This window comes from Panthera pardus, unplaced genomic scaffold (assembly GCF_024362965.1).
Source record: "Panthera pardus isolate Hobbes unplaced genomic scaffold, ASM2436296v1 HiC_scaffold_11, whole genome shotgun sequence".
Taxonomy (NCBI): domain Eukaryota; kingdom Metazoa; phylum Chordata; class Mammalia; order Carnivora; family Felidae; genus Panthera; species Panthera pardus.
In genome coordinates, this window is record NW_026526666.1 from 31,132,671 (window position 1) to 31,159,033 (window position 26,363).

Sequence of the window (26,363 nt, forward strand, 5' to 3'; positions counted from 1 at the left end):
AGAACCAAGGGAAGGAAATGAATTTTCACGTCTCTAAGTCATCAGTGAGCGCACACACTTACTCCCCCAGAAACAAGGTGCTAGAAAATAAAGAAAACACCTATTCTCAAGAGATGCAATATTTGCCTCTGTCAGTGACAGGATTCACTCTGAAAATGCAGATTTTGTTTCAGGGCTAACTACTGAAAATATTTTCGGTACACACAAATCTTGGTGAGAAAGAAAAGGAACTGAAAAGGTGGAAAAGATGGTTCTCAAGGGGGGAACATCTAAATGCTTTCTTTCTCAGCAAATGCCTTGTTCACAAGCCCAGAACGTGTGTATGTGGGGCGGTGATCGCGGCAGCACAGACACAGGCACCCCTGAGCGCCACAGGCAGCAACGCTCTCACCAGCACAAACCAGGTCCCGGTCTCCAGGGGAGTTGGGGATGTGTGGCTGCTGCAAGGGTGTGAGGTTCCCGGCCTGCTGTGCGCAGGGCACTGGCCTTCTCTTCAAGGATGGCGTTTAAGACTTCTATCGTGGACAGGAAATAATACCCTGTGTATGGAGGAAGTATACACCCAGATAGTAAGAGGAAAAAGAGGGGAAAAAAAAATCCCAACAACACCAGCCTTAAGCAAATTGCCCAGTTTTAAGGTGTTTATTAAAAACACAAAAGGGTCGAGCGAAATGCCTGTTTTTATCGGTTGCTCATTTTCTCAATAACCACAGGAAAAGGAAAAGGGAAAAAAAGGTCATCCTCTGGCACCTCTGAGGCATAGTTGAATTTATTTTATTTGAGAATAACTCCAAGGGATCAGAGGGATGAGTGATTAAAATTTGGATATCTGAGTTTATGAATTCTCTCGGTGGTAAGGTACAGCAATAGTACACTTGCTAAAGGGTTCATCTGTACACGAGTGAATCCCTGACAGCAAGTACATCTTCTCAAGTTAAGCATTATCAGAAATGTCTAAGCTTGAGGGAATTAAGTGCCACTAGTCTGGTGGAAGAATTAACCACTGAAAAAGTTAAAGCCTCATTTCTTGAGTCATTACTATACAGAACAAGGGTATACAGTTAAACAGAACTGGAAGTCTTTCAAGCCCTGGTTTTCCCCCATCATAGCACCTAAGGAAACCTGGCATAATTGTTTATTATCATTTTACCTCCTAGACCAAGAAGCTCTTTAAAAGTGGGCTCCATCCTTATTAACACTGCCTGGCACAAATTAGGTACGTAATAAATATGAGGCAAGTAGACAAACACATGTTCTCACCTAAGGAAAACAAACTACAATGGCAAGCACACGCATTTATAAGATCAGATGCCAGTGAGCATCAGGAAATACTTGGCTGCTAGCTACTTTCCTCTGAGATGAAACAATTCATTTCACACATCTTCCAAATTGCCAGGTGATATCTGCCTAGTGATTCATAAAGCTGGAGCTAAGTGCTTACTCATTTAAGATACACAAAGAAGGGGCCAAGATTTGCGAGGCACTATCCCTTTATTCCCAAATGAAAAAGAAACCATCACGCCTCCATTAGGATCATGTATACATTCGACACTTCACTTAACAAAGGTGATTCTCTTACCACTGTAAATACAGACATACTGACTTTTTGAGGGAAGGATGACTATATACTATCAATGTTATATATTTTTAAACCATTGATTAGCCTGAGACTTTCCAGCCATCAAGGATGCTCTCAATTTCTGTATCCTAGTTGTATTTACCTTGTGTTTTCTTTTCCCTCTTTGAGGTCAGCTGCTCTAGGATACAAAAGGAATTAGAAAAGAAAATTCAAAAATGAAGGAGTGGGTCCGATTCAAAACTGCTTTCATTTTGCTTCATGGCATTTTCCCATAAGCCAAGTGGACTAGTGCATTATTTGATCCACTGCAATTCAAGATTTAAGTGGAAAGTATTCATTTTAAAGCCAAAACCATGTGAGAAGATTTAGTGAATATAAAAAAACTGTGGATAAACATTAGGAACTTACAGTTAATGATTCATAATGGAGACTGTTTCAGTTGCTTGAGAAATTTAAAATATTTATAATTATGCTCTTGAAATAATGAAGGGAAAGCTCTTTTTAAAGCAATCTCCAGGGACTGAAATCCTAGTTCTGTACTCAACATGACTTATCCCTGGACACACTGCAGTTCTCTGATAAACTGTGAGCTGAAGGAAGAGGAGAGAAACTGGGGCGGGGGGGGGGGGGGTCCAAAGAGAAACAAATCCTCTGGATGGTCCACACAATGTACAACCAGTATAAAGATGCAGAATTCTAAACAATGGAAGCATCCACACACAAACAAAAAACTGTTTTACTAAACAAAAACTAATTTACTCTAATAATCAAAGAATAAATTGCTCATCAAATGAACGATGTCAAGGCTGTGGTCAATCTATGGGAGGGAACTGATGGTATAGTTTACGAGAGAATGCCTGTGCCTTGTTGTGACATCCTGGAAGGCTTGCCGGAAAGGCAAAAGTCAAGGCAAGTGTTACTCATTTAGGTGTGTTGGATAGTAAGGAAAAAATTTTTTTTTAATCATCATGCTTTTTGGAAGCTAACCTATCTGGACTCCAGAAATATCATTAATTTGGATAAGAAAGGTTCCATACATTCCAGGCAAATGGATCTTTTACCATATAGGATGAATCTCAGTGATGGGTCTTTTTCTGACTTATCTAGGTGGTTGACCTCGGGGTAGAACTCAAGATTCTCCTTTGTTCCTCCTTCCTTCTTTCTAGGAGAAATGGGGTTAGTAGAGATAGCTGCATTCAAGGAAAAGTAGTGAATCTTGGTGCTCATAAGGGGTGAAGGCTCTGAGTTCAAGTGGCATGAGCTCTCAAGATGAGTTCTTCTGGACTCTCTTTAGAGCTTCCCTTGGGGGTCACCACTTTGAAGTCTCTCTTCTTTCTTGAAGCTGATGTGATATGATGGCTCTGGAACTGCCTCTGTTGGAAGCGGACCATCTCCTCGGAGGGCCTGGGGAGGATAGCTCAGACAAGTTCTCCCCCTGGCTTTAGGGAGAATCGACAATCAATCTCCTACCTCCACTGTCCCGATCTCAGTGTCTTCCTTGCCCTTTCCAACTCTGGACAGGCAGGGATTAAAGTGCAGGGAAAGAGGATAAGGCAGCTTCTTGAGCTGCCCTCCCCCTCCTCCTACCCCAGATCACATAGCCTTCAGTGGTTAGGCAAAGGAAGGCCTTGTGACTTATCTGAGGTCTGGCTTAGCTCACCAGGAGATTGATATAGTGAGTTTGGGGACAGAGTGGGGCTTTTATCAAATGTTCTTTTATTACATGTTCTTTTTTTTTCTTTTATCAAATGTTCTTTTGCCTGGTCTTGTCTTCTGTCCATATAGCTCCTGTAGGGTCCTCTGGGAGAGGGAAGAATTGAGAATTTGGTCCTTTCTCTTAGACCTTTCTCAATCTGTTTGCCAGAGACCCAACTAATCACACCTAGGGCTGAAGGAAATGCACCAGATGAAGGCATTTGAAGTCTACAGTTAAAGAGACTAAAAAGAATACATTTCTATTTTACCACCATTTTTTTCACAATAAACTGTGAAATGGAAATGATGCCAATTGAATAAAACTGAGGCTCATTGAATAAAACTGAGGCTCAGAAAAACCATGTGTTTCACCTAAAAACCTATGGGAGAGTTCATGTTTTCCGTTGAAATGGTGATGTAATTGATGGCCTGTTTATTAAACAGAAGATTTGTGGTTAATGGTGCAGAATTTTTTGTTTTGTTTTAGTGTTTACTTATTTATTTTGAGAGAGAGAGGGAGAGAGAGAGAGTGAGCAGGGGAGAGGCAGAAAGGGAGAGAGAGAATCACAAGCAGGTCCCTTGCTCTCAGTGCAGAGCCCGGTTCAGGGCTCGATCTCACACACCGTGAGATAATGAACTGAGCCGAAGTCAAGAGTTGGACGCTCAACCCACTGAGCCACACAGGTGCCCTGATAGTGCAGAATTTATAAAAATATAAAACTAAATGACTAACCAGTATGATCATGCACAAAAGTGAACTAGAAGGATATGTTTCTACCATATTTCCTCATTTTGCCGTAGGCATTTCTGAGCCCAACATCTCACACCCACATTTTAATTTTTTTCCCTCTTTTTTTAAAATTAGGTTTTAATTTTAATTCCTGTTAATATACAGTGTTATATTAGTTTCAGGCATACAATATAGTGTTTCAACAATTCCATACATCACCCACAGTAACTACATTTTAAAAGTTAACATAGGGGCACCTGGGTGGTTCAGTCGGTTAAGTGTCCGACTCTTGATTATGGTTCGTGGGACTGAGCCCCAGATCAGGTTCTGCTCTGACAGCGTGGGGCCTGCTTGGAATTCTCTCTCTCTGTCTCTCTGTCTCTGTCTCTCTCTCTACCTCTCTCTCTCCCCCCAAAAAAACGAAAAAAAAAAAAACAACAAAAAAAAAACTTTAAAAAGTTAACATCAATATCGCAAAACATAAGCTAACATATTTGAACTTAAAGTTACACAGCTTTAGCTTAAGGTATCAGTGCAAAGAATCTCACCAGCTCTTACAGACTAATATATTTTGAGTAGGGAGACACAGCTCAATTTAAAAATAGCTGACCCTAATTTGCCAGTTAGCAAAGTTTACTTCTTAGAGAAAGCTAATGTTTAGAACTTGCTATTATTACCTGATGAAAACTCACTATGCATATTGAAAAGCCTTTACTCCTTTATTCTTTAGGAAGAAGAAGTGCTGTTAAATAAAAAATCTAAGAGTCTTTATTTGCTATAATCTTCGAAGGAAACATATAATTAAATTTTACTTTGCCTCACAAGTCTTATTTTCTGTAACACAGCATAATACTTTCTTCCCCCAGGAATATAATTTAAATCATCCTATATAGAATGTAGACAAACTTGATTTCCCCAGGTAGACTTAACTGTTTTTCCTGCTTTGTAGTCATTGTAATAACTGGTCGTTGAAATATGACCATATAGCATGCACGCATACACACACACGCACATGCACACACACTGCAGCAATTATCTTGCGTTTTAGAAGGATGTACGTGAATGTTTATCTTTGCAAAAGTTTAAACACCTTCAGAGTCAAGAGCAAGTTTTGTGTTGTCAGAACTTAGCATGTAACACAGCACAGCAAACAAAACGGTAGAATGAAAGTCTGTTATTTTGCTTCTTCAACTATTCCTTAAGGAGACGGAGCCTTAATTATTTTGTATCCCCCATAGTACCTAACACAGTCCCGGGCACCTAGTCAACAGCCAGTACTGATTTACTTGCAGTTTCATGGCAAAAATTTCACTGAACAAAACACTTCTCCCTATCACCACATATACTCAAATAGGAACTAGGTATTAATCTGTCAAGGATGTTATAGAAGAGATTTCTATATTGGATGGGAACTTATATTAACTCACCTCTAAATTCTCCTCTAATTCTGAAATTCTATTTTTATTTTTTAGAGAAACTTAATTAGTGTGGGACTACAAACTTCAAAGAACAGAATAAACCGATATCATGGAAGTATCACCGTTACTCAAGAACCAGTAAATGTTAATTTTTAAAACCCCCTGAAAGACTAACGTATACTAAAGAGTTAATGAATATAAAAAACCCCTCAAAAGTCCATTTGAAAACTGGTTGTTTAGAATGAAGAAACCATTTTCCCACAAAACAACATGGAGGTTTTTAGACTCTTAGGGAAGCTCATAAAATCCAATCCCTGGGTAGAAGGTCAAGTATTAATATTTTTTGGAACTTAATCACTGCTCATAATATGGTTTACTTTGGGATGCTGGCAGTATACTTCTCTGTACAACATCTGAATAAATGGGCAATTGTCTAGATAAGAAAAACCTGGTTTTCACCATGACAGTCAACTACAATTGTATTAAAAAACCACCACACATGCCAAACATAACAAATTTTCAGTCTGTAAAATATACTCCATTGGTCTCACTGGATTGACTCTATAACTTGCTCTGCTGAGGTGCCTCAATTTCTATAAATTTCTTTGCTCTAACAGCATGCTATTTTTTTCTATACAAATTTTGACTCTAGTTTTCTAACACATGAAGCCACATAACCACCTATAAGTCAGGGTGTGTTGATCTCTTTCTAGCCCATTATTGCAAAACATCCTCAAAGGACTTTTTCCCCCCAAGTTTGTTGCTCAGACACAGAGCCAGTCTTACTTCTTTGTCACTGGGTTTATGCTAATTATTCTAAGGATTGTGCTCCCCAGTCTTACCCAGTTCTAGAAGGCTGTGGTTACTCTCTGATATTACTAAAGGAAAATTATTTGCTACTGGCTTCTTTTTCTACTTTTGGGGGAAGATCTGATTTTTATCACCTCCTTATTAATTACCCCACACAAAACTTTCCTCTGTCAGTTTTTGGTTCAGTTTTAAATTGCAAGTTCATATAATTGTTTTTATTATTATGACAGTCACTGAGTCCTTAGAGCTGCTGAAGCATATTAATGCATCCACTCAACACATTTCTTGAGTGCATGTCAAGTCTAAGACATGCAGGTGGGCAGCACAAAGATGAATTAGACACGCACCCTGCCTTTTAGCAACTTGAAGTCTTTTAGTAACTTGAAGTAGGCGTGATGAGATATGCTCTTGACATTTTCTGCCACACACTGTGGCTGAAGTGTCAACAAAGGGTCATGCTAATTGCTTTAGCAGTTCATAAGGTCCTAGCTTCCAAATGCTGTAGGATTAAATTCTTTGTCTTACCTCTGATGTCGGAGTCAACTTAAATCTGGAAGCGTCAACCTAAGACATGCTATTCGCAGGAGCACGGTGCTCCAAGGCATTAGTGGTAATGCTCACTTTAGGTTAATAGTGATGTCAAGCCTTATAAAGAGGATCCAAGCAAGAAAAACTGCAAGAGACCATACTCCCTGTTCTCTCTCTGTACCTGGAACACTGTCCTCCTCTGTTTCCTGTCTGGCATTTTCTTCCTATAGATACCTACACACCTCCTTCTTTCAGTTCCTTTAATTCTGCTCAAATGGCACCTTTTCAGAGAGGACTTCCTTGACCACCCTATTTAGAGTAGGACACTTGTCACTCTCCTAACATGGCTTTACTTTTCACAATTCACTTATATCTAATGTTGCACTTTAAATTTTTCATTTTTTTTGCCAGGGACTTGTCATGTTTTATCACCACCTAACCTCACTGCTTGGCACTATTTATTATATGTAGAGAACAAAGGAACATTGTTTGCATGACACATGGATTCTTGAGCCATTCACTTTCTGGAAGGGCATCTCTAAGAAGAGAAAACTCACTACTTTGCATGACATTTTCAGAAAGTTCTTGACTTTTTGAGAGTCTGAGTTTGTACTCAGCCCAAATCGTCTTTCCTAAAACTTCTGCTATTGGTTCTATTTGGTGTTCTAGGACACACGGAATGGTTTAAGCCATTTCAACTTTCCACAAGGCAGCCCTTCAGGTGTCTGCTGTCTATTCTCATGTTCCCTTCAATCTTCTCAACTTTAGGCTCAGTGTACTTCCATCAGGCCTCAGACAGGGGCCGTGGGTTCCTCTCTTGTACTGGTCACAGTCTCTGAAGTTACGGTGTGAAACACCCACAAGTGAGTATAGTTATCTCTGTGATTCAAAGGTCTCAGCTCCTTCCCACGGCTGTTGGATGCTCACTGTACCTTAGCACATGGCAAAACATGTCTCATCTACTCTTCCTTGCTCACTCACCCCTTCATTCCGCAGGATGGGTTCTGGTGAGCACTCACACCTGCCTGTTACTGCTCTCGGTCATGGGGATATAGGATAAATCTGACAGATGAGGCATGGTCTTATGGAATTTATGTTACTAGGCAGTTCTTCCAACTAGATTTTTGCTTTTGAAACAAAAGGATGATAAATCTTAGAGTTAGTGATTCTTCTATTTGTAAAACTTGGAGTTAAGAAATTTCCAGCTTATGAAATCCAATAGAAATATTTGTACAGAGACTTAGAAGTTTATAACTGAAAGAAAGAAAAAGGATGAGATTTAAATGGAGCACCTGACTCATATTCTATAAAGAACATTTGAATAAATTAGTTTATATAGTTGGGGTGGGCTGAATGTGTGTGCGCACGCGCACGTGTATGCGTGTGTGTGTGTGTGTGTGTGTGTGTGTGTGTGTGTGTTAGGGAGAGGGGAACCTCAAGGGCAGAGGCTTGAATTACCCATATTCTTCAGTGCACAGTATATTATCAGTTCACGCAAAGCCCCTTTCTTCCTCCCTCCTCTCTCCCCTCTTCTTCCCCCTCCATCTCTTTCTTTATTCCTCTGTGCCATTCTAGTCCCCCCCCCCCCCATGTGAGCACTTGTCATATAAATTTTGGTATAAGTTTATCAAATTTCTCAAAAAATCAAGCTGGAATTTTATTAATATTGCTTTTATTTCATAAAATAATTCATGGGGACTGGACCTCTTTGTAATATCAATTCTGTGCTAAGGGCATATAATATCTTCCCCTTAATTAAAATTGTCTCTTATGTCATTTACTAGACATTTTAAAGTTTTCTGTGAAGTTACCATGTATCCTTTGTTAGCTTAATTCCTACATACATGATAGGTTTGGTGCTATTTTGAATGGTATCTTATTTTTTTGTTAAATCTTCTAGTTGGGAGTGTTTTATTACATATTTTAAAAAGTGAGCACAAAACAATAATACTGGGTAATTTTTTTTAACTATACAAAGGCTAAATGTTCCCAAACAGAAATTTTAAATATAACAAAAATGTAAGAGTTTATAAAGAAAACATTACCACAGAGGGAGAAGGCACAGCAAGCACTCTTTAAACAGAGGACTCCAGATATAAACTAGAAATTTCCTAGCCTTACAATTAAAATGCCGTCCCAGTGGTAGTCAAATCTTTTGATCTCAGGGCCCTTGTGTGGCTGAGATGACCCACATGTCATCAGTGTGGTGTCCTCAGTGAAATGGAAGAAGGGGACTTGAAGAGGAACCAAGTGAGGGCAGGGGAGGGCTAGTCAGTGTTTGGCTGGGAGGATTAGAGGACTGAGGAGGGTCTCCAAGTTCAGGACCCTGATTAGAAATACAAGATCATGCCCTCCATATCAGAGCAAACCTACTCAACAGAGACCTTTAAACATAGGTCTTGGTGAATTACAATCCAGGCTCAACAACAGAGACTAAATCTCCTTTGCTTCTTATAGAAAGAAAAAAAAACCCACAAAAAATCCTAAAGCCTATCAGTGCTGTGCTATTGAGGGAAAAGGTGTATTATTAAACAATCAATAGGCAACACGATCATAACAATCAATAATAGTGAGATAAAGGGAAATGTTCCTCCTTCACTGACTAGTATTGGACGGCATTAGACGATCTAAGAAAAGCATTTAGATTCATACCCCATGTTAAACCCAAGAGGATGAGGTGAAAGGCACTCATATATTATTCTGGTGGCCAGGGATTCACTGCATATTCAGTTGTCAAGGTGAAAGATGACAAGAGTCATGTTCTAGGGAAGATCAAAAGTATCAGTCTGAATAAACCATCATAACAAGGAAGTCCTAACTAAGGCATATTTTTGTTACTTAGATGTAACAGGGACTTTGAAATAGTGCTTCTCTTACAGGACCCACCACCATCTTACAGAGATGGGAAAGGGTCCTCTTTAAAATTATTTTTGCCACCTAATGATTTCTGTTTATATTCCCCAAAGACTCAGAGCAGAATGATGACATGAGGGTACAAAGAAACTTCATAAAACATGATCTTAGATGAGGGTTTCATTTCGAGCCTACCCATTAGTGCCATCTGCTCTTTCACCAGGACTCTGAATTTCACCAAACCCAACAGGCTAAGAATTTCTGAGTCTCCATTTTTAAATTCAAATTTGACAAAAGAAAAAGATCAACTAGAAATCCAGACAGTATGGGACAGAGAATGGGGGAAGGAGACAGAAGCCAGAACTCAGGGCACATTATTAAAGTGAACTCTTTTGAAATCATTCTGGAGTCTACAATTTTTACCACTTGTACTTTCCTGGGAACTGCCTGTGAGCATTTTCACCTGAAGGCCATTGTCGTGCAAATGACATGGACAGCTGTAACTCAGAGAGGTGGAACTTACCTTCAATATGTACCAAAAAATCAAGGTGGGACTCAATTCCCACCAATAAGCCAGATGTCCCAAACTCTTCTCCAGTGTAACTCTGCTGGCCGGACTGCTCCTGGGGATTGGGTTAAGTCCCCGAGGATTTTTTTTGTAGGTGCTTTCAAGTCATTGAAATCATTCTCTTGGCTTTTTTTTCTTTCCTAATTTAGAAAGCAGGAAATGTCTTTCTTGTGTAACAGTCACAAAGCAGTCCCCTTGGGCTTCCAGGGGGCTTGTTTCTTCCAGTTCCTGTTTCTGGTTTCTAACTACTAACTCTATATTTGGAACAGCCTGCCTGGGGGCTGTTTTGGATTTGGTCATAATAAGATAACCTGGAGTCACTGAGCAGAGATCTAAAGCAATCTTATTTTTCCAGGAAGCAATGTGTTGACCTTTCAGGATTTGTTCCATTTTATTGAGTGTGTTGAGTTTTTGAATAGCGTTGTTTATAGCAAAAAGTTGGGTGTTTACACTACTGGTCCTTAAGGGTGTATGACTATACAGGAATAGGATATGCACAGTCTCCCGGTTCACAATGAGTTTACATTTGCTTCTTATGTGGACGGATGTAATCTAAGGAATGCTCTTTATACATTCTCTTATTCCATGGCAGCCTTGAAAATAGCTACTTGCTTGGAAATGGACAAATATTTGTCAGAAGAGTAAGACCAGAGTGTTGACGACAATCCTTTTACATCAGGGCAAAAAAGAATGAACACTGATAACAACTTATTGATAGATAACAACTTCTTCCTTTCCCCAATAGTTTCAAAATGCATAGTGTTAAACCTATATGAACACAATATTATAGGAATAAACAGATAATCAACTTGCCACTTGACAAAGCCATTTGAAGAGTCAAAGAGACTCTTACCACCACTGAGCACTCTTGTAACCCTACCTTTGATTTTTTGCTTTGTCATGTTTTTGAACCATAAGAGTAACTTGTTTTGTAAATAAGATCGGAAAGAATTATCACACTTTCATTTTACAAAGGGAAACCCAAGGCATAAAAACACATTTTATGATAAGATTTTATGATTATTTAAATTATTGCCTTGGGAATGGGAAATTTGAGCTTCACAGAGAACCTTTTGTTTATGAAGTTATCAGTCATCAAGTCAATTTCAGAGGATTATGATATCAGAACTAAAATAAGAGTGCAAATTCTCCCCCTAAAGAATATTACTTTCATGTGTAATATGGATATATGAGATGGTTTTACTTTAATTTATACCTTATTTTATTTCTTGTTTCTTTAATGTTTACTATAGGTTAAAAGTTATTCTTTCTTATAGTACGTGTACAGTGAATCATCTTTTAGAAAATCTAAAATGTAATTCAGGAAATTCCTTCTTTTTCTAACTTTCTATTTTCCCTTTTGGTCATTTTGCCTTTGTTTTTATACTTAAGATCCTGTTTCACAAGCCAAAATTTGGCCATATGATCTGTGCAGTTGTAATGCTTCCATACCATTCCAGAGCAGTGTGCACAGCGTTCGTGAAAGACCCATTCTGGAGAATCAACAGCAGTTTGGAAAATCCACTGTATCCCTCTTGGCTTTGGGACAAGTCACCTAACCTTTCAGATAAAAATTCTCATCTGAAAAATGGGACTAATTTACTTTTACAGTTTCATTCTGGGAGCTAAAATACATGCAGATTCTAGAACAGGTTCCCTTATCACGGTTACTCAATGCAGATGCGATTAGCATTGGAGATACGACAATTCCTCTGCTATGCAGGAATGTCCCACCCACCATGAGACGCCCTCTATAACGCCATTGATACTCATCAATGAGGGCTTTGTGAAATGATCATACTAAATCTTTTGTTTGTGCTGATTTTTCCTTCCACTCCTTTAAATATATATATATATATATATATATATATATATATGTATATGTATATGTATATATACACACACACACGCACACACACACATACACACACACATATATGTGTATATATATATTAATACACATATACACACATATGTACATATGTGTGTATATATACATATATATATTAGTTTTGTATATTTATTCATTGAGACTGAGTTCAATTTTCATTTCCTCAAGTTCCTAACTTCCAGCAGCTGATATGACACCATGTTTAATGCTCTTGAAGTCTATCACCATTGAGGTGCTTACATGCTGAGTGGCATTGCTTATGGATTTCTATGGTCTTTTGACTACTAGCAATCTGAGGTCAGGGGCTGTATTATATTTCTCTTTCAGTGTCTAGCACTCTACACAATGCCTGACATATTGTGGGTACTTGGGGATGTTGTTGAATCAAATGGTCCACCTCCTACGAATTCTGAGACTGGTAACCTTCATATTCTGACACAATCTTCCTTTGAGGCATTTCACATTGTTTAGAGCCTTGACTTCTCAGACTATACTTCCCATATCTAGATAACTGGGGTCGGTTTTCTTCTAAAGACTATGAGAATGAAACAGGCCTGTGTGTGAAGGGACCAGGTTAGGTCAGTATCTGATATGCGGTGATGCTGGGTGGGGTGCTAGGTGGGGAGTTCCAAGAGCTACAGCACAGCAGAAAGATGCAACAGGGCTGTGCTCCAGGAACAGGATTCTGACCATGACACAGGAACAGGTGCTCCAGTTGTGCTTGAACTCACTTGTCCCTTCTGAACTTGCTATGGGTGCACTTCTTAAAGGATGTTCACTGTAGATATTTTCATCGGTTCTTGCTCTTGTTTTCATTTTGTTCCAGGTTAACTACTAGTTTTTATGGATAGTCTGTGTGGTTTCTCTTTTCTGCATTTCATCCTGCCATGGGATATGCCAACAAGAGAAACGATTCCAGGCCCTGCCATGGTAATAAAGTAAAACAGACACAGAGTCCTCCTGCTGATCTATGTCACCTCCCTCTGTGACTTCCCAAACTGGCCATTCTAAATATTTGCCCTTCTCCTCAAGGACCCTACTCCAGGCCTCCTTTCTTGCCACATCCTATGGCCTCCTGCACCCTCACAAGCTCTCTTCAGATGTGTTGCTTTCTACCTCACAGAAGCTATTAGGTGCAAACTCTCATCTTTCTGTGCCTCGCCCCTGCCCCTCCAACCAAATGCATCTGTAGCCATCATTCCCATTGTGGTGGAAGATGCCCCCTCCCCCCAAATCAAGGGTTGTCCTGCCACTGGATCCTGGATCCATCACCTCCTCCTCTGTGAAGATGACCATCCTTCACTTACCCTGAGCTCCTTCCTGAGTCTTCTATCCAACTTCTGACTTAACAGGTCTACTTGGATATCTAACATATAACTCAAACTTATGCTCAAAAACAAACTTTTTCCAGTTGTTCAGGCCTAAAAATTTTAGTCATGATTTTTTTTCCCTCATACATCACATTCAATCTTTCAGCCAATCTTACAGCTTTTCCTTAAAAATATATCCAGAACCACTGCTTCAATCCCGGTGCAAGCCATCTGATTCATGTCTTGCCTGGATTTTATTGCACTAGCCTTCTTCTTCTTCTTTTTAATGATTTTTAAAATTTTTATTATTTATTTTTTTATTTTTTAGAGAGAGAGCATGTGAGTGAGGGAGAGGGGCAGAGGGAGAGAGAGAATTGTTTTTCAATGTTTATTTATTTTTGTGAGAGAGAGAGAGGTAGAGAGGGATGGGCAGAGAGAGATGGAGACACAGAATCCAAAGCAAGCTCCAGGCTCTGAGCTGTCAGCATGGAGCCTGATGTGAAGCTCGAACTCATGAACAGTGAGATCACGACCTGAGCTGCAGTCCAAGGCTCAACCGACTGAGCCACCACGTGCCCGAGAGACAGAATCCTAAGCAGGTTCCACACACAGTGCAGAGCCTGACATGGGGCTCAATCCAACGACCCTTGGCTCATGACCAGAGCCGAAATCAAGAGTTGGAGGTTCAACCGACTGAGCCACCCAGGTGCCCCTGCACTAGCCTTCTGAAATTAGCCTTCTAAACCTCCCTGCTTCTATCCTTGCCCCCTCTACTGTATTCTTAACAACTAGAGTGGTCTTGTTGAAATACAAGTTAGATAATGACACTCCTCTGCCTGAACCTCAAAACATGTTCCATCTCACTCAGAGCAAGGCCCAAACCTTTCCAGGGACCTACAAAGCCCTGTGTGATCTGCAACTATTGCCTCTCAGGCCTTATTCTTCTACTCTGTGCCTAGCTCACTCTGCTCTAGCCCACTGGCCTGGCTTTCTTCAGCATGCCAGGGACATCCCTGCTTCAGGCTTATAACATCACCAGGGGTCCTTCCAGGTGTATCTCAACATTCGGACTTTAAGATTATCCTAACACTCATCTGGCACCAGAATCACTTAGAAAGATCCAGGATTAAAATCACAGCTTGCCAGCAATGTGGCATCAGGCTTTCTACCTTTGGAGGAACCCTCTTAACTGTCTGTGTGGGATCCACACCCTGCCCAGGACCTCGTCTCTCCCCAGGCCCCTCCTCTCCAGATCATCTCAGGCACAAGGAAAAGAGATCCACTGGACATGGGGGTCTGCATTTACCCTGGCTTAAAAGGCTTATTATGCTCCAAAGAGACTAATCTCTGGTGTAACTCAATAGATACACTTTCTGTGTGTCAAGGGACATGCCCTATTATAGGTGTCACCACAATCACAGAAGTCCGGTGGTGTGGCTTCCTACCAGGCATTTATCATTCTTTCAGTCCAGATGCAGTTGACCAAACAGTAGTCATTTATATCACAAGCAACGTTGCCTAGTAACACAGCTAACATTCTACTTTTATCAGGTCTCCAGGGAAACAGAGCTAGAAAGCTGAAGAAGTCAAATGTCAAGTTCTCCTGGAGAAGGGCAAGGAGTCTGTGAACACTCTGTCCATGTGTCTTTTGCTTTTGCTGTTCCCTCTGCCGGGGAGGCTCCTCCCTGGACATCTGCACGGTCTGCTCCCACACTTCCTTCATCAGAAGTCACCTTCTCAGTGAAGGCTTCCTACGTGAGAATTGCAACTCCTAATATCACCTGCTGACACCGTCCACGTATGCTGTATTTTCTTTTTCATTGTCCTTATTACCTTCTAATATATATAATTTATGAGCTGGTTTTGCTTATTTTGTTTTCCCATAGAATTTAAAGTCTATATGGCTGGGGTATTTGTCTTTTTTCTCCTGCACTGATAATTCTTAGCACCTAGGACAGTGCCTGGAACACAGTAGGTTCTTCAACAACTACTTGTTTTATTTATAAATGAATGTATGTCTTTTCTGTCTTTCAAATTCTGAATTTTCACTGGTATCCTTTTTTGGGGGGTAGAGAGAGGCCAAATGTTTTCAGCCTACAAATACAAAGGGGCATGGTGTTAGAGATTAACACGCAGGCCAAACTGCCTGGGTCTCAGTAAAGGTTTTGCCACTCACCTTGGAGGTTTCCCTAATCTCTCAGTGCCTTTGTTGTCTCTCTGTAAGTGGGGATAATAATAGTACCGATATCTCACTGTTGCCATGAGGATGAAATGAGTTAAAATATGTGTCAAGTATTCAGAAGAGTACCTGTCACTTAGGAAGCATTATGTGTTAACCATTATTAAAATCAAATTTTAAAAGGCCTTTGTTTCCACTCTGCACCACTTCTAGATATTTCCCTTTCTTCCAAGTTTTTCTTCCTCTCAGCTGATCGACTGACGCCAGTCTTTAATTTCCATTCACTTTTCCAACCACTCGAACTATGATTTCGAACGAGCCGGGTGCTACTTGTTTCTCCTTAGTCCGTGAGTGAGTTGTATGCCTGCCATCGTTGACCACACGTGTCTTGCCACTCCCTCCTGGGTTCCACCTCTCCATACGGCTGCCCCTTCTCAGTCTCCCTCAAAGGCACCCCTTTTTCCTTTGCTCACACTTTGGTATTCCTGACGTCATCTCTCTCTCCACATTCTCCCTGGTGACTCCATTCACAGGCATGGCTTCAACTCTCACGCTGATGACACCCAGTGAGTGCCAGCCCTACTGACAGTTTCCCAAAGGTGTCATGTTCTTCCTCACACCCATGACTTCAAGCTTTCTGTCTCCTTCCTGGCATCTTTTTCTACCCCTGGCTCCGTCTCCCTTAATACAGTTGGTTCTCCAAGTTTTAATACAACCATCACCTTTTCTCTCATTCCCAAGCCACGGGCCCCTCCTCTGCACTCTCTTAGTGCTTTATGGATGCCCCTATCATAGTAGAACACTTGAAGGCCAGTTTATTTAGTTTTATACAAATATATATACATATATGAAAGTGCAGTGAATATGTTTTGGGCTCCCTTCCATGACTACAAACACCATACACAAGTAGAGCAGGACAACTAGTATTTACATGGCTGAAAATCATACCACCAGCTCTTTTTAAAGGTTTCAACAGCTTAGTGTCTTGCTCTGGCTCCCATTTTGATGTGAGTCTAGGCACCTACCTGCAGAGTACATCCGAACACACCGATCATCAGCATAGCTACCGAAAGGTAGTCGGTAAACACATCCCACCATGGTTTCAGCACACGGAAGGCAGGCTGCTGCTCAGAGAACTGCCGGAATTCTGTCACCGGAATCATGTTTCTGAGAAAGGAAAGGCTGTGAATTAATTTCTCTTCACGTACAACACACCACATTAACAGCATTTGACGTGCTGCTTCAACCCATGAGAAGCAGTGACCTGAATTAGTCCAGGAGTTGTCAAGGCACCTTGGTGTTTTATGAAGCCATTGAATAATGCCACTGGTAGAGGAAATAAGCCCCACACGGAAATGGCAAATACTTGACTATTATCCCATAAGTGGGTTGCCTTTGGCTCCGCATGACCAGAAAGACCATGGCCAGAGCAGACCATTATTTCCTGGACCCTCCCTTCCCCTAAACAAAACATGAAGATGCCAGAAAGAACAGAGCCCAGCCTTTGAAACGCTTCTGTTATTTATCTTCGCATCCTGGGTTGCTGCTTTAAACTATTTTAAATGTAATCTCAGCATTGGTTTGTGTTAATTATTTACTAGTCTCTATTTGTAAAGCATTTACTTGCCCCCTGGGAAGGTAGACTGCTTTGCCACCTGGCCCTGGTCTTGTAAGATGGAAGGACCTCATTGGCTGTGGTTGTGGTTGTGGTAGGGGGAGGGGATGGTTTGCAAAGGACTTCACTCTTTCTTGCTTCCCATTTTTTGTCCCCGTGCTTTGTAAAACATTCCTTTCTTTTCTTTCTTTTTTTTTTTTTTTACTGTTTATTTATTTCTGAGAGAGAGAGAGCACGAGTAGGGAGGGACAGAGAGAGGGAGAGAGAGAATCCCAAGCAGGCTCTGCGATGTTAGCACAGAGCCCCATGTGGGGCTTGATCTCACGAACCCACAAGATCATGACCTGAGCCGAAATCAAGAGTCAGACGTTCAACCAACTGAGCCACCCAGGCATCCTGTGCCTGTGCTTTTGACTTGATTTCTTTTTCTCTATTTTCTGTATTCTGCATATTTCACCATGAACCTCACATTTATCCTGATTTTCTGCTCTGAGAAATGAGTTGTCCTTGGAAACGCCTATCTCTATCTCAACGACAGAAGATAAATGAGTAGGATGCAACTGAGGCTCCAGGAAAAAGGAGAAAGAGACACATCCTTCTTAGACTGTGTTGTCCTTTCTCATGGCTCAGTCCCACTGCCTTTCCTATGGTCCGGGACTTGAAGTTCATCAGCCTGCTATGTGAGAAGGAATGTTCTGTTCTTATGGCAATAAGGGCAGCCAGTGTGGGACAAAAAGAAAATTTCTCTCCCTTTTGCCACCTTTGGATCCAAGAATCTAGCTCTCTGCACCTGTCCTTATTACTCAGTCCTAATTACAGAGCAAGAGCAAGGCTGCGTTTTGCTGCTTATTCTCCCAAGCCTTGTTTATTTTGTGGATCTTCCCTTCCCTCATACTGAATTGAGGGCTGTACAATAAACAGCCCAAAGCCAAGCCAAGCCTCCTCTTTGAGTTCACAGGTGGTTATCTTTGGAAACGATTTTAATTATCCATTCTGTCTTGTTGCTTTAGCTGACTTCCTAAAGCGGCAATCTGTCTTGCTTCTAGGCTTATTCCTTAACACAGTGTTGAAAATTTCAACTGCCTGCTGCCACTCTCATCTGTGACCTGCCTACTTGACATCCGTGCAGCATTTGACACGATTTTCTCATTTTATCAAAACACGACTTCCCTAACTTCATTCTGTTACTACCACTAGGCTGCAAGCTTCTTGAAGGAAGAACCTATATGCTATGCACGTGTGTTCTCAAAACATACGTTGCAGGCAAGCCATACAAGCTAAATTAAGAACTTTGCAGATTCCTAGTGTCCTTGACATTTCAGACTAGTTCATATTTCCTAACACTTCATGACCGCTTTGCTTCCCAGTGAGTCATTACAACCTCACTGCCCCAAGTGCTTCCTACTCACGGTTGGGCCAGTGACAGTCACAGAGGCTCTAACTCATCTTAACTTCCGAGTTCTGCTTCCAAAGCAGGCTCTGCGATGTTAGCACAGAGCCCTATGTGGGGCTTGATCTCACAAACACACAAGATCATGACCTGAGCCAAAATCAAGTCAGACGCTCAACCGGCTGAGCCACATTGTCTCATTCCATTTTGCATTCCCATCACTGACCACAGCACCTGGCAAACAGGAGCTGGGCCTGAACAACTGCTGTTGAGTAAGTGAATGACTGAATTCAGATGCTTGTTCATGGAGCTCTGCTCACCCAAATGAGATTGGAGGTGACCCCAGCCAGCTGCAGTGACAGTGCTAACGAGGGCAGTATACCTGTGTGCTAGTCCACATTCTTTGACAGATTTGGTGGTTGTTTCCTTCATGGTGAGTTCCTGTACACCTTTGAAGGAACTGGGCTTATTCTTTGAAGTGAGGACCAATCTCAGGAATAAAATGCACCAATGTAAAGCAGTGGCTTTCAAATGTTTTGATCTCAGGTCACTTTCACCCTCTAAAATGTAGAAGGACCTCAAAGAGCATTTTTTTAAATTTATTTTTTATTTTTTTAATGCTTATTTATTTTTGAGACAGAGGGAGACAGAACATGAGTTGGGGAGGGGCATAGAGAGAGGGAGACACAGAATCTGAAACAGGCTCCGGGCTCTGAGCTATCAGCACAGAGCCCGACACGGGGCTCGAACCCACGAACCGTGAGATCATGACCTGAGCCGAAGTCGGACGCTCAACCGACTGAGCCACCCAGGCGCCCCAGGGAGCATTTTTTTATGTGGATCACACCACTTAATATTTACTGTATTAGAAATTTAAACCAAGAAAGTTTAAATATATATACTAAGTTAAAAATAAACCCATTACATGTTGATTATAACTAGTCTCCAAAACAGTAACAAAAAAAAAAAAAGAAAAAAAAAAAGAAAGAGAGATAGAGAGAGAGAGAGAAGCATGGCTTTCCACTTTTGTAAATCTCTTTAACATTTGGCTTAATGGAAGATAGCTAGATTATCGCATCTGCTTCTACATTCTGTCTGTTGCAATGTTATTTTGATCGAAATTTATGAATCCAATAGATAGGCAGTTGGAAAATAGAGTATCTTAACAGCCTTTTCATATAATTGTGGATATTAACTTTTGATATCAAACTGACCTAGTTAGTTGCAATATGGAATCTGAAAACTATATCAACAAACTTTTCAAACTTCATGATATGTTGGTATTTGGTTATCTGGAAAATATTGGATTGCTGAGTTATGCAGATCTTCCAAATGTTGACAAATTATGTAAAAAAAAATCACATTCATTAATATCATTACTGCTTTCATGAGAAAAGTTTTAAGGAATGGGATTTTTTCCAAAATTCTAATCACCACCTGAAAGTTTGAAGTTTGTGGTAGCAAATGGTATCAGATGTTTTCCTTAAAGCATTAGGCTCACTTCATTCATTTCAAGAAAATATCTTCCACAGGCTAAAGTCTGAGTAATCAGTTGTTTTATTCAAGTAAAAGTGACATAATACGATAAAGGAGCTAACTCAACTTTCAACTCAAATGAGGACTTTTCCTTGAGACAACTGCTGTACTGTGGAATGTACCAGAAATGCTTTATGTATTCTTCTCCTTCATCATACAGCACATTAATACAGTGTGTAGCTAAGGCTTATGAGTTATTTAAATAATTTTAATGCATCAATGAGGAGACTAAATAAAACTGGCATTTAAGTTGTAAGTGTATGCTAATGAAGAATGTAATCACCACAGCACAGTCTGATACCTCTATCTTGGTTCGTGCTAAGGTGCATTACCCACCACTGCTTTGGCACCATAAGCGAAAAAGGCAAAAATAAAAAATAAAAAAATAAAAATAAATCTGAGCATGACAAAATAGTTTTGACCTTGTGGACTCCCGGTTTAGGCCACCAGGGTTCCATCAACCACACTTTGAGAAGCACTGAGGTAGAGGCTCACTGTTCTTTCATCGACAGCTCTTGTTGAGAAAGCAAAGCATAGGCACTCAGAAAAGGCCATGTTCTCTGAGTCCTTGGCTACATTGCCTTCACAGGCATTAGTCTTTTTAATGTGGAAAATAAAGACAAACTAAGGAATCTAAGAAACTTAAATAGTATGTACTGCCTCCCCATACTGGCACAACCTAACTAAGATGGGTTTTTAGAGAAGCTGACGGCCAAGATGACACAGCCCTTTTGTTAGAGCTCTTAACACACTTCACCGCTTTTGGGTAAGTGTATGTATGTGTCCATGTTTATGGCCAGGCCATATATGCGTGTACACACATACTCCACATGAATGTACATACACAGATCCACCCTACACACACAGAGACTTTATTATTTTAACATATCACAGGGCTCATCCTTGTAATTATTTTTGACGCAACAAAAGGGTGGGGATAAAGAAGTTGATTAAACAACTCCAAAAACTAAAGAGAGAGCAGATGGACCTTGTGCTTGCTGATTGAAAACAAAAATTTATTTTGTATTCTTCTTTCAAAAATTTCAGCAGCTCTGAAGACCTGCATTATCAGTGGCTACCCTGGATTTCTCTTTCATTACTATTGTAGCTTCCAATGGATTTGTTACCATTTCAAGAGTTACTGTTTCAAGCTCAGGGAGTCACCACTGAATCAACTGCTTGGGTTTAAATATAGTCTTTTCCCCTAGAGATCAATCAGCATAATTTTATTTCTATTTAACTTTTTTCTATTTTGGAATTTTGTCCAACTTTGATTTCCAACTTATTATGTAAGAGCTTAGTTTACCTAATTAAAAAATGCCTTTGGAAATATGGCATTGCATTTCAATCATGAGATTCTGGAGTCCTAATTAAAATTATATAAATTCTACATTATGTTATAGAGCTGCCTCTGTGCCCTTTTGCAGAAATCCACGTGCATTTCCTTTATTAGAAATATTTATTTCCGAAAGTCATTTTAATGGCTTTATAAAATTTACTTCTCAGAACATCATATGATATAATCCTCTGGTAAAGAATATTGGTAAAGTTAGTTGCAAACCCAGAGTTTCTTTCTTTCATTTATTTGGCTCTTCCTGAACAATCTGTCCTCCTCCCTCTCAGGAGAGTTTTATTATTTTCTCCAGAATTAATTACACAGAACAAATTCTGCTCTATTAACCCTTGGCTCTAAGAATATGAAACCTACTCTATTTGATTCAAACCTGATTGCTAACACTGCTCTCCAATGCCTATCAGTTGGATACAGCCAACATTTGCTTTGTTCCACAGTTTTTTGGCAGTTGGAAAATGGCATTACCTTTAGACAGACATCATTCAAGGGAACAAGAGCCAATTCCAAATTACAGTAATGTGGGAGTGAACCATTACAAAAATGAATTTAAAAGTTCAATAATTCCTGGGGCGCCTGGGTGGCTCAGTCGGTTGAGTGTCTGACTTCAGCTCAGGTCATGATCTCATAGTTCATGAGTTCAAGCCCTGCATCGGGCTCTGTGCTGACAGCTCAGAGCCTGGAGCCTGCTTCAGATTCTGTGTTTCCTCTCTCTTTCCCTTCCCCACTCATGCTCTGTCTCTGTCTCTCAAAAATGAATAAATGTTAAAAAAAAAGTTAAAAAAAATAAAAGTTCAATAACTTCTGAGCACATGCAATATGGATTCTACAGAGAAGAAATCCACATATATGCTTCATCTATGTTGCTAAACCTATCTAATGGCCAATGCTCAGGCCTCACCTATTTGCTCTACGAGCATATAAGCAGCATGGGCATAATCTGACCATCCTTTACTTGACTTTCAAGACGCCATAGCTGTTAGGTTTTCCTCCTCCTTCCCTGGCTGTTCCTTCTTTAACCCTTTTGCTGTTTCTTCCTCTTCTCCTTGACCTCTGACTTTGGAGTGCTCAGGGCTTAGTCTTTGGACCTCTTCTTTTCCCAAAGTCATTCATCCTCTGGCGATCACATCTAGTCACAGTGCTTTAGTTTTTTTAAATTTTTTAAATGTTTACTTTATTTTTGAGAGAGAGAGACAGAACATGAGTGGGGAAGGGGCAGAGAGAGAGCAGGAGACACAGAATCCGAAGCAGGCTCCAGGCTCTGAGCTGTCAGCACAGAGCCCAATGTGGGGCTCGAACCCACGAACTGTGAGATCATGACCTGAGCCAAAGTTGGACACTTAACTGATGGAGCCACACAAGGTGCCCCTAGTCACACTGCTTTAAACAGCATCCAAACTAAACACAAATTCAAACCTGAATCCAGACTCATGGACCCAACTGTCTACTTGACATCTCCATCTGGATATTCACCAGACACATTAAATGCGGTATGTCCCAAACCAGCTCCAGGTCCCTTCCCTTATTCCTATTTCCCCCAACCCCACACAGCCCTATTTTTCTTGTAACTTTCCTATCTCTAGGAAATATGGCAACTCCATCTTTCCAGTTGCTTAGGCCAAAAACCTTGGAGTCATCCTTGATTCTTCTTTGTCTCTTATATCCTACATCCAATCTACCAAAACATATTGTGCTCCTTTATGGTCTGTCTCCTACCAGAATATGTTTCATGAGGGCAGGTACTTTCTTTTCAGTTCTACTCTATACATTGACGTATCTCAACTATTTAGAAAATAATGCTTGACATATAGTAGGCACTCAGTATTTGCTGAGTAAATAGTGGATACATGGTAATTTTAATGAAGAAAGGGAAATACAATTGCCTTTAGCTTTAGAAATAATCACTGTAAAGGCAAAGGGTGTCTCTGGATAATGCTATGGGAGAAAGATCCCATGGTGCAAGGCCAGGACATCAGCTGGTGTCCTGAGGCTACTGTGGAAAAGGAGTGCAAGTGAGGAAGAGCACAGAAATACTTTGATTTATTTAGGGATTCTTCTCAGCTGTACCCAAAGGTTCCATAAATCAAAATAAAGTCCTCAAGATATGCTCAAAACAACAATCATCAAAATAAAACAAACTGCTTTTCTTCTAGCAGTGCAAAGATGGAAATAAAAAACGAGAAAATGCCAAATTTTCCAATTCCTAAAAATGATACCCTTCTCTCTTGGGAGAACGTGACTCTAGATTGTATTTTATTCTGTAGTTGTGGCACACATGACAAAATATCTCTAGAAAAGTCCACAACCAAGATCATAATTACATGGTTCTATAGAAATATATCTAATTAAAAGGAAGTAAGAAATGAGTTATAAAATTTTAGAACCTGAATGGCACTTCAGAGGTCATCTCATCCATAACTCTCATTTTAAGAGTGAAAAACTTGAGTTGACAGATTAGGTGACTCATGCCCAAGGAACATGGCCAAGGGTGAGCCATGACTTCTAACCAAACCTTACCCCATATAGCTCCTAGTTAAAACTACATCATGATGACTCAAATGCAAAACAATTAAAATATACTAGGAAACAAACAGTTTAAGTAGAAGTTCTCTGTATTCAACTTCTCTTTTCATATCCCTATTTGATAGCAGGAAATTTCTAAAAACCTATTATTAATACATTTAAATGATTCTTGAACTCTACTGCCCTTACAGCCCCATAAAGCAAGAACTTTGCAGTCAGAAGGAATCGAAAGAGGCAAGTGAAACTTGGAACCCAGTGGATACTTCCGTATTATTAACTCCTTGCATATTTCCACAATGTCATACATTAAATTAATGGCCCAATCACATTATTTCAAAAATATTCAAATTGAGCTTGCCCTTTTTTCTAAGGGTGGTAGTGGTGGTGGGAAGCAAAAATTACTCCTACCTAGCAATTCTCATTCTTAAAGAGAAGATATCATATCTTCTCTTCCTCATTATACCTTTCACATATTAAAGAAAAATCCCTTTAATCATTGTACTTCAGGCCATACATCTCAAGGACTTTGCTTCACATGATAGTTTCCACAGTTACCTATACTGTAGCCAGAAGCTTTTGAATCCACTAAAAATTTAGTATATATGATGATCAACAGCAGATTTTTTTTCTCTCACAAGCACAGATTACCTTCATTTACTTATGCACTTGCTGTAGAATAATGAAAGTGTAAAATATGTCAGGTCCTATGCTAGGGGAATGCAAGTGAACAAAACAGAGGACAAGGTACCTGTCTTCACCCACATGGACTCTCATGGGAGAATGCGTATTAAAGAAATTCCTATAAAAGCATGAATTGTAATTGATCTGCTTTGTAAATGTGACTGATTAGTGTTCCCTGTGCCAGTGGTGCATTTAAAGAGGTTATTTCTGTTTCACTGAAGCTGGAGTGTATATCTTGTTTATCTCTGTGTCTTCTAGAAAACAACACAATGCCTTAGAGTGGACCTTCAATTCCTATTTGGTAAATCAAACCAGGTCCCCATATACCAGCATACTCAAAGATACACACACCCATTCAAGCATTTTGTAGTAAAGACCAAATTCTTTCTTCTATTATTATCCTGTTATAAAGTTTGACATTGCAATAAATGACTATTACCATTAACTATTCACATTATAAATAGTGATTATTCAAAGAACATGCACTATGAAGAGAGTGAGAAGAAGAAAAGAGTCAGGAATAATTTATAATTTCAAAGTTAAGGATCATTGAAATTTTAATGCACAACGTTCTGTCACTGGTGCTAAAGAGGATGTGTCGATCGATAATGATTTCTTAGGTTTAGCTTGTATCCAATGGCCAACTTTTGTGACTCCCTTATCAGAACATTGCTCTATTAAGAAACAAGAGACAGAAAACAGATCCAAACATAATAGTCTTGTTTATGATATAATGGTTTGGAATAGTGCCCTCCTAAATCTTAGTGAGATCTCAAAAGAAGGCTTTGCTTTCTTTGGGATTTTCTGTCCAAGAGCTTCAGCTTCATCTATATGACACTAATAATAATTTAAGGTTTATTATGTGCATTTCAAGTAAATTTGGATTCAGAAACATTTTCTAAAATGAGACTAACTTGTGATCTAACAGTCTCAAAAAGCGATCATAAAGGATATCAAGGCCTTACTCATCTCTGTCATTCAGAATTTACTAAAAGTCTCTCCAAGAAACATGGCTCCAGCTCCCTGCATCCCACTGGCATTCTTGGTCACCTCTGTTTCATGTCATTTCTCTCTCCCTTAAACCAGAAACAGTCTTGCAGGAGGCACACTGTACATGTCAGCCTCCACCCCTTCCCTCACAGGATTCTAAACCCTTGAGAAGACTGCGTGTTTCCCCTCCAACTCTTGATATCATTTATATGTGATTGAGAAAAGATTTCAGTTCATCTTATCAGTCCTGACATCCAAAAACTAAGTCTAGGATTCAACTGAGCAAATCCATAATAACTGTTTTGAACACTATCTTCTTCCTTCAATGGACAAAAAGAAATTTATTTCCAGTCCAGTTTTACTCCCTGAGCCAAGAAAGCACAAAATAGTTCTAAGCAGCAGAAGCACCATGAACATACGGTGCAGGTCAGAGAGTCCAGACAAAATGCATGTAGGATCAGTGGTAGGTCTACCTGGAAGGCAACTTTCTTTCTAACAAAAGGAAAGCAAGGAGAGGATGGTGAAGAAGACAGGATGGCTCCTGCCCTTCAGAACATTAAAGCTGAAGGTTCCTACTTAGTTTTCACTTTTTGGAGTTTAAAGTAGTCTGAAAAGGCAGAGGCCATCTTCCATTTCGTATTGTTAGCTCCAGGCCCCAAAATGCTCCATAGTTTTGAGTTAAATTCTTAGCAATCCTATGGGGGAAAGTTGCCTTG

General features: G+C 40.0%; 1 protein-coding gene across 1 annotated transcript in view; it reads right to left on the reverse strand.

Annotated features, from left to right (window-relative positions):
* The window catches only part of LRRC8C (leucine rich repeat containing 8 VRAC subunit C), an 80,580-nt gene that overhangs the window by 18,815 nt on the left and 35,402 nt on the right, over positions 1-26,363 (reverse strand). The window contains exon 2 of the mRNA XM_019414098.2: positions 16,587-16,728. Within this exon, the coding sequence (XP_019269643.1) occupies positions 16,587-16,724 (138 nt within the window). The 5' untranslated portion in view covers positions 16,725-16,728. The remainder of the gene's footprint in view (positions 1-16,586; positions 16,729-26,363) is intronic.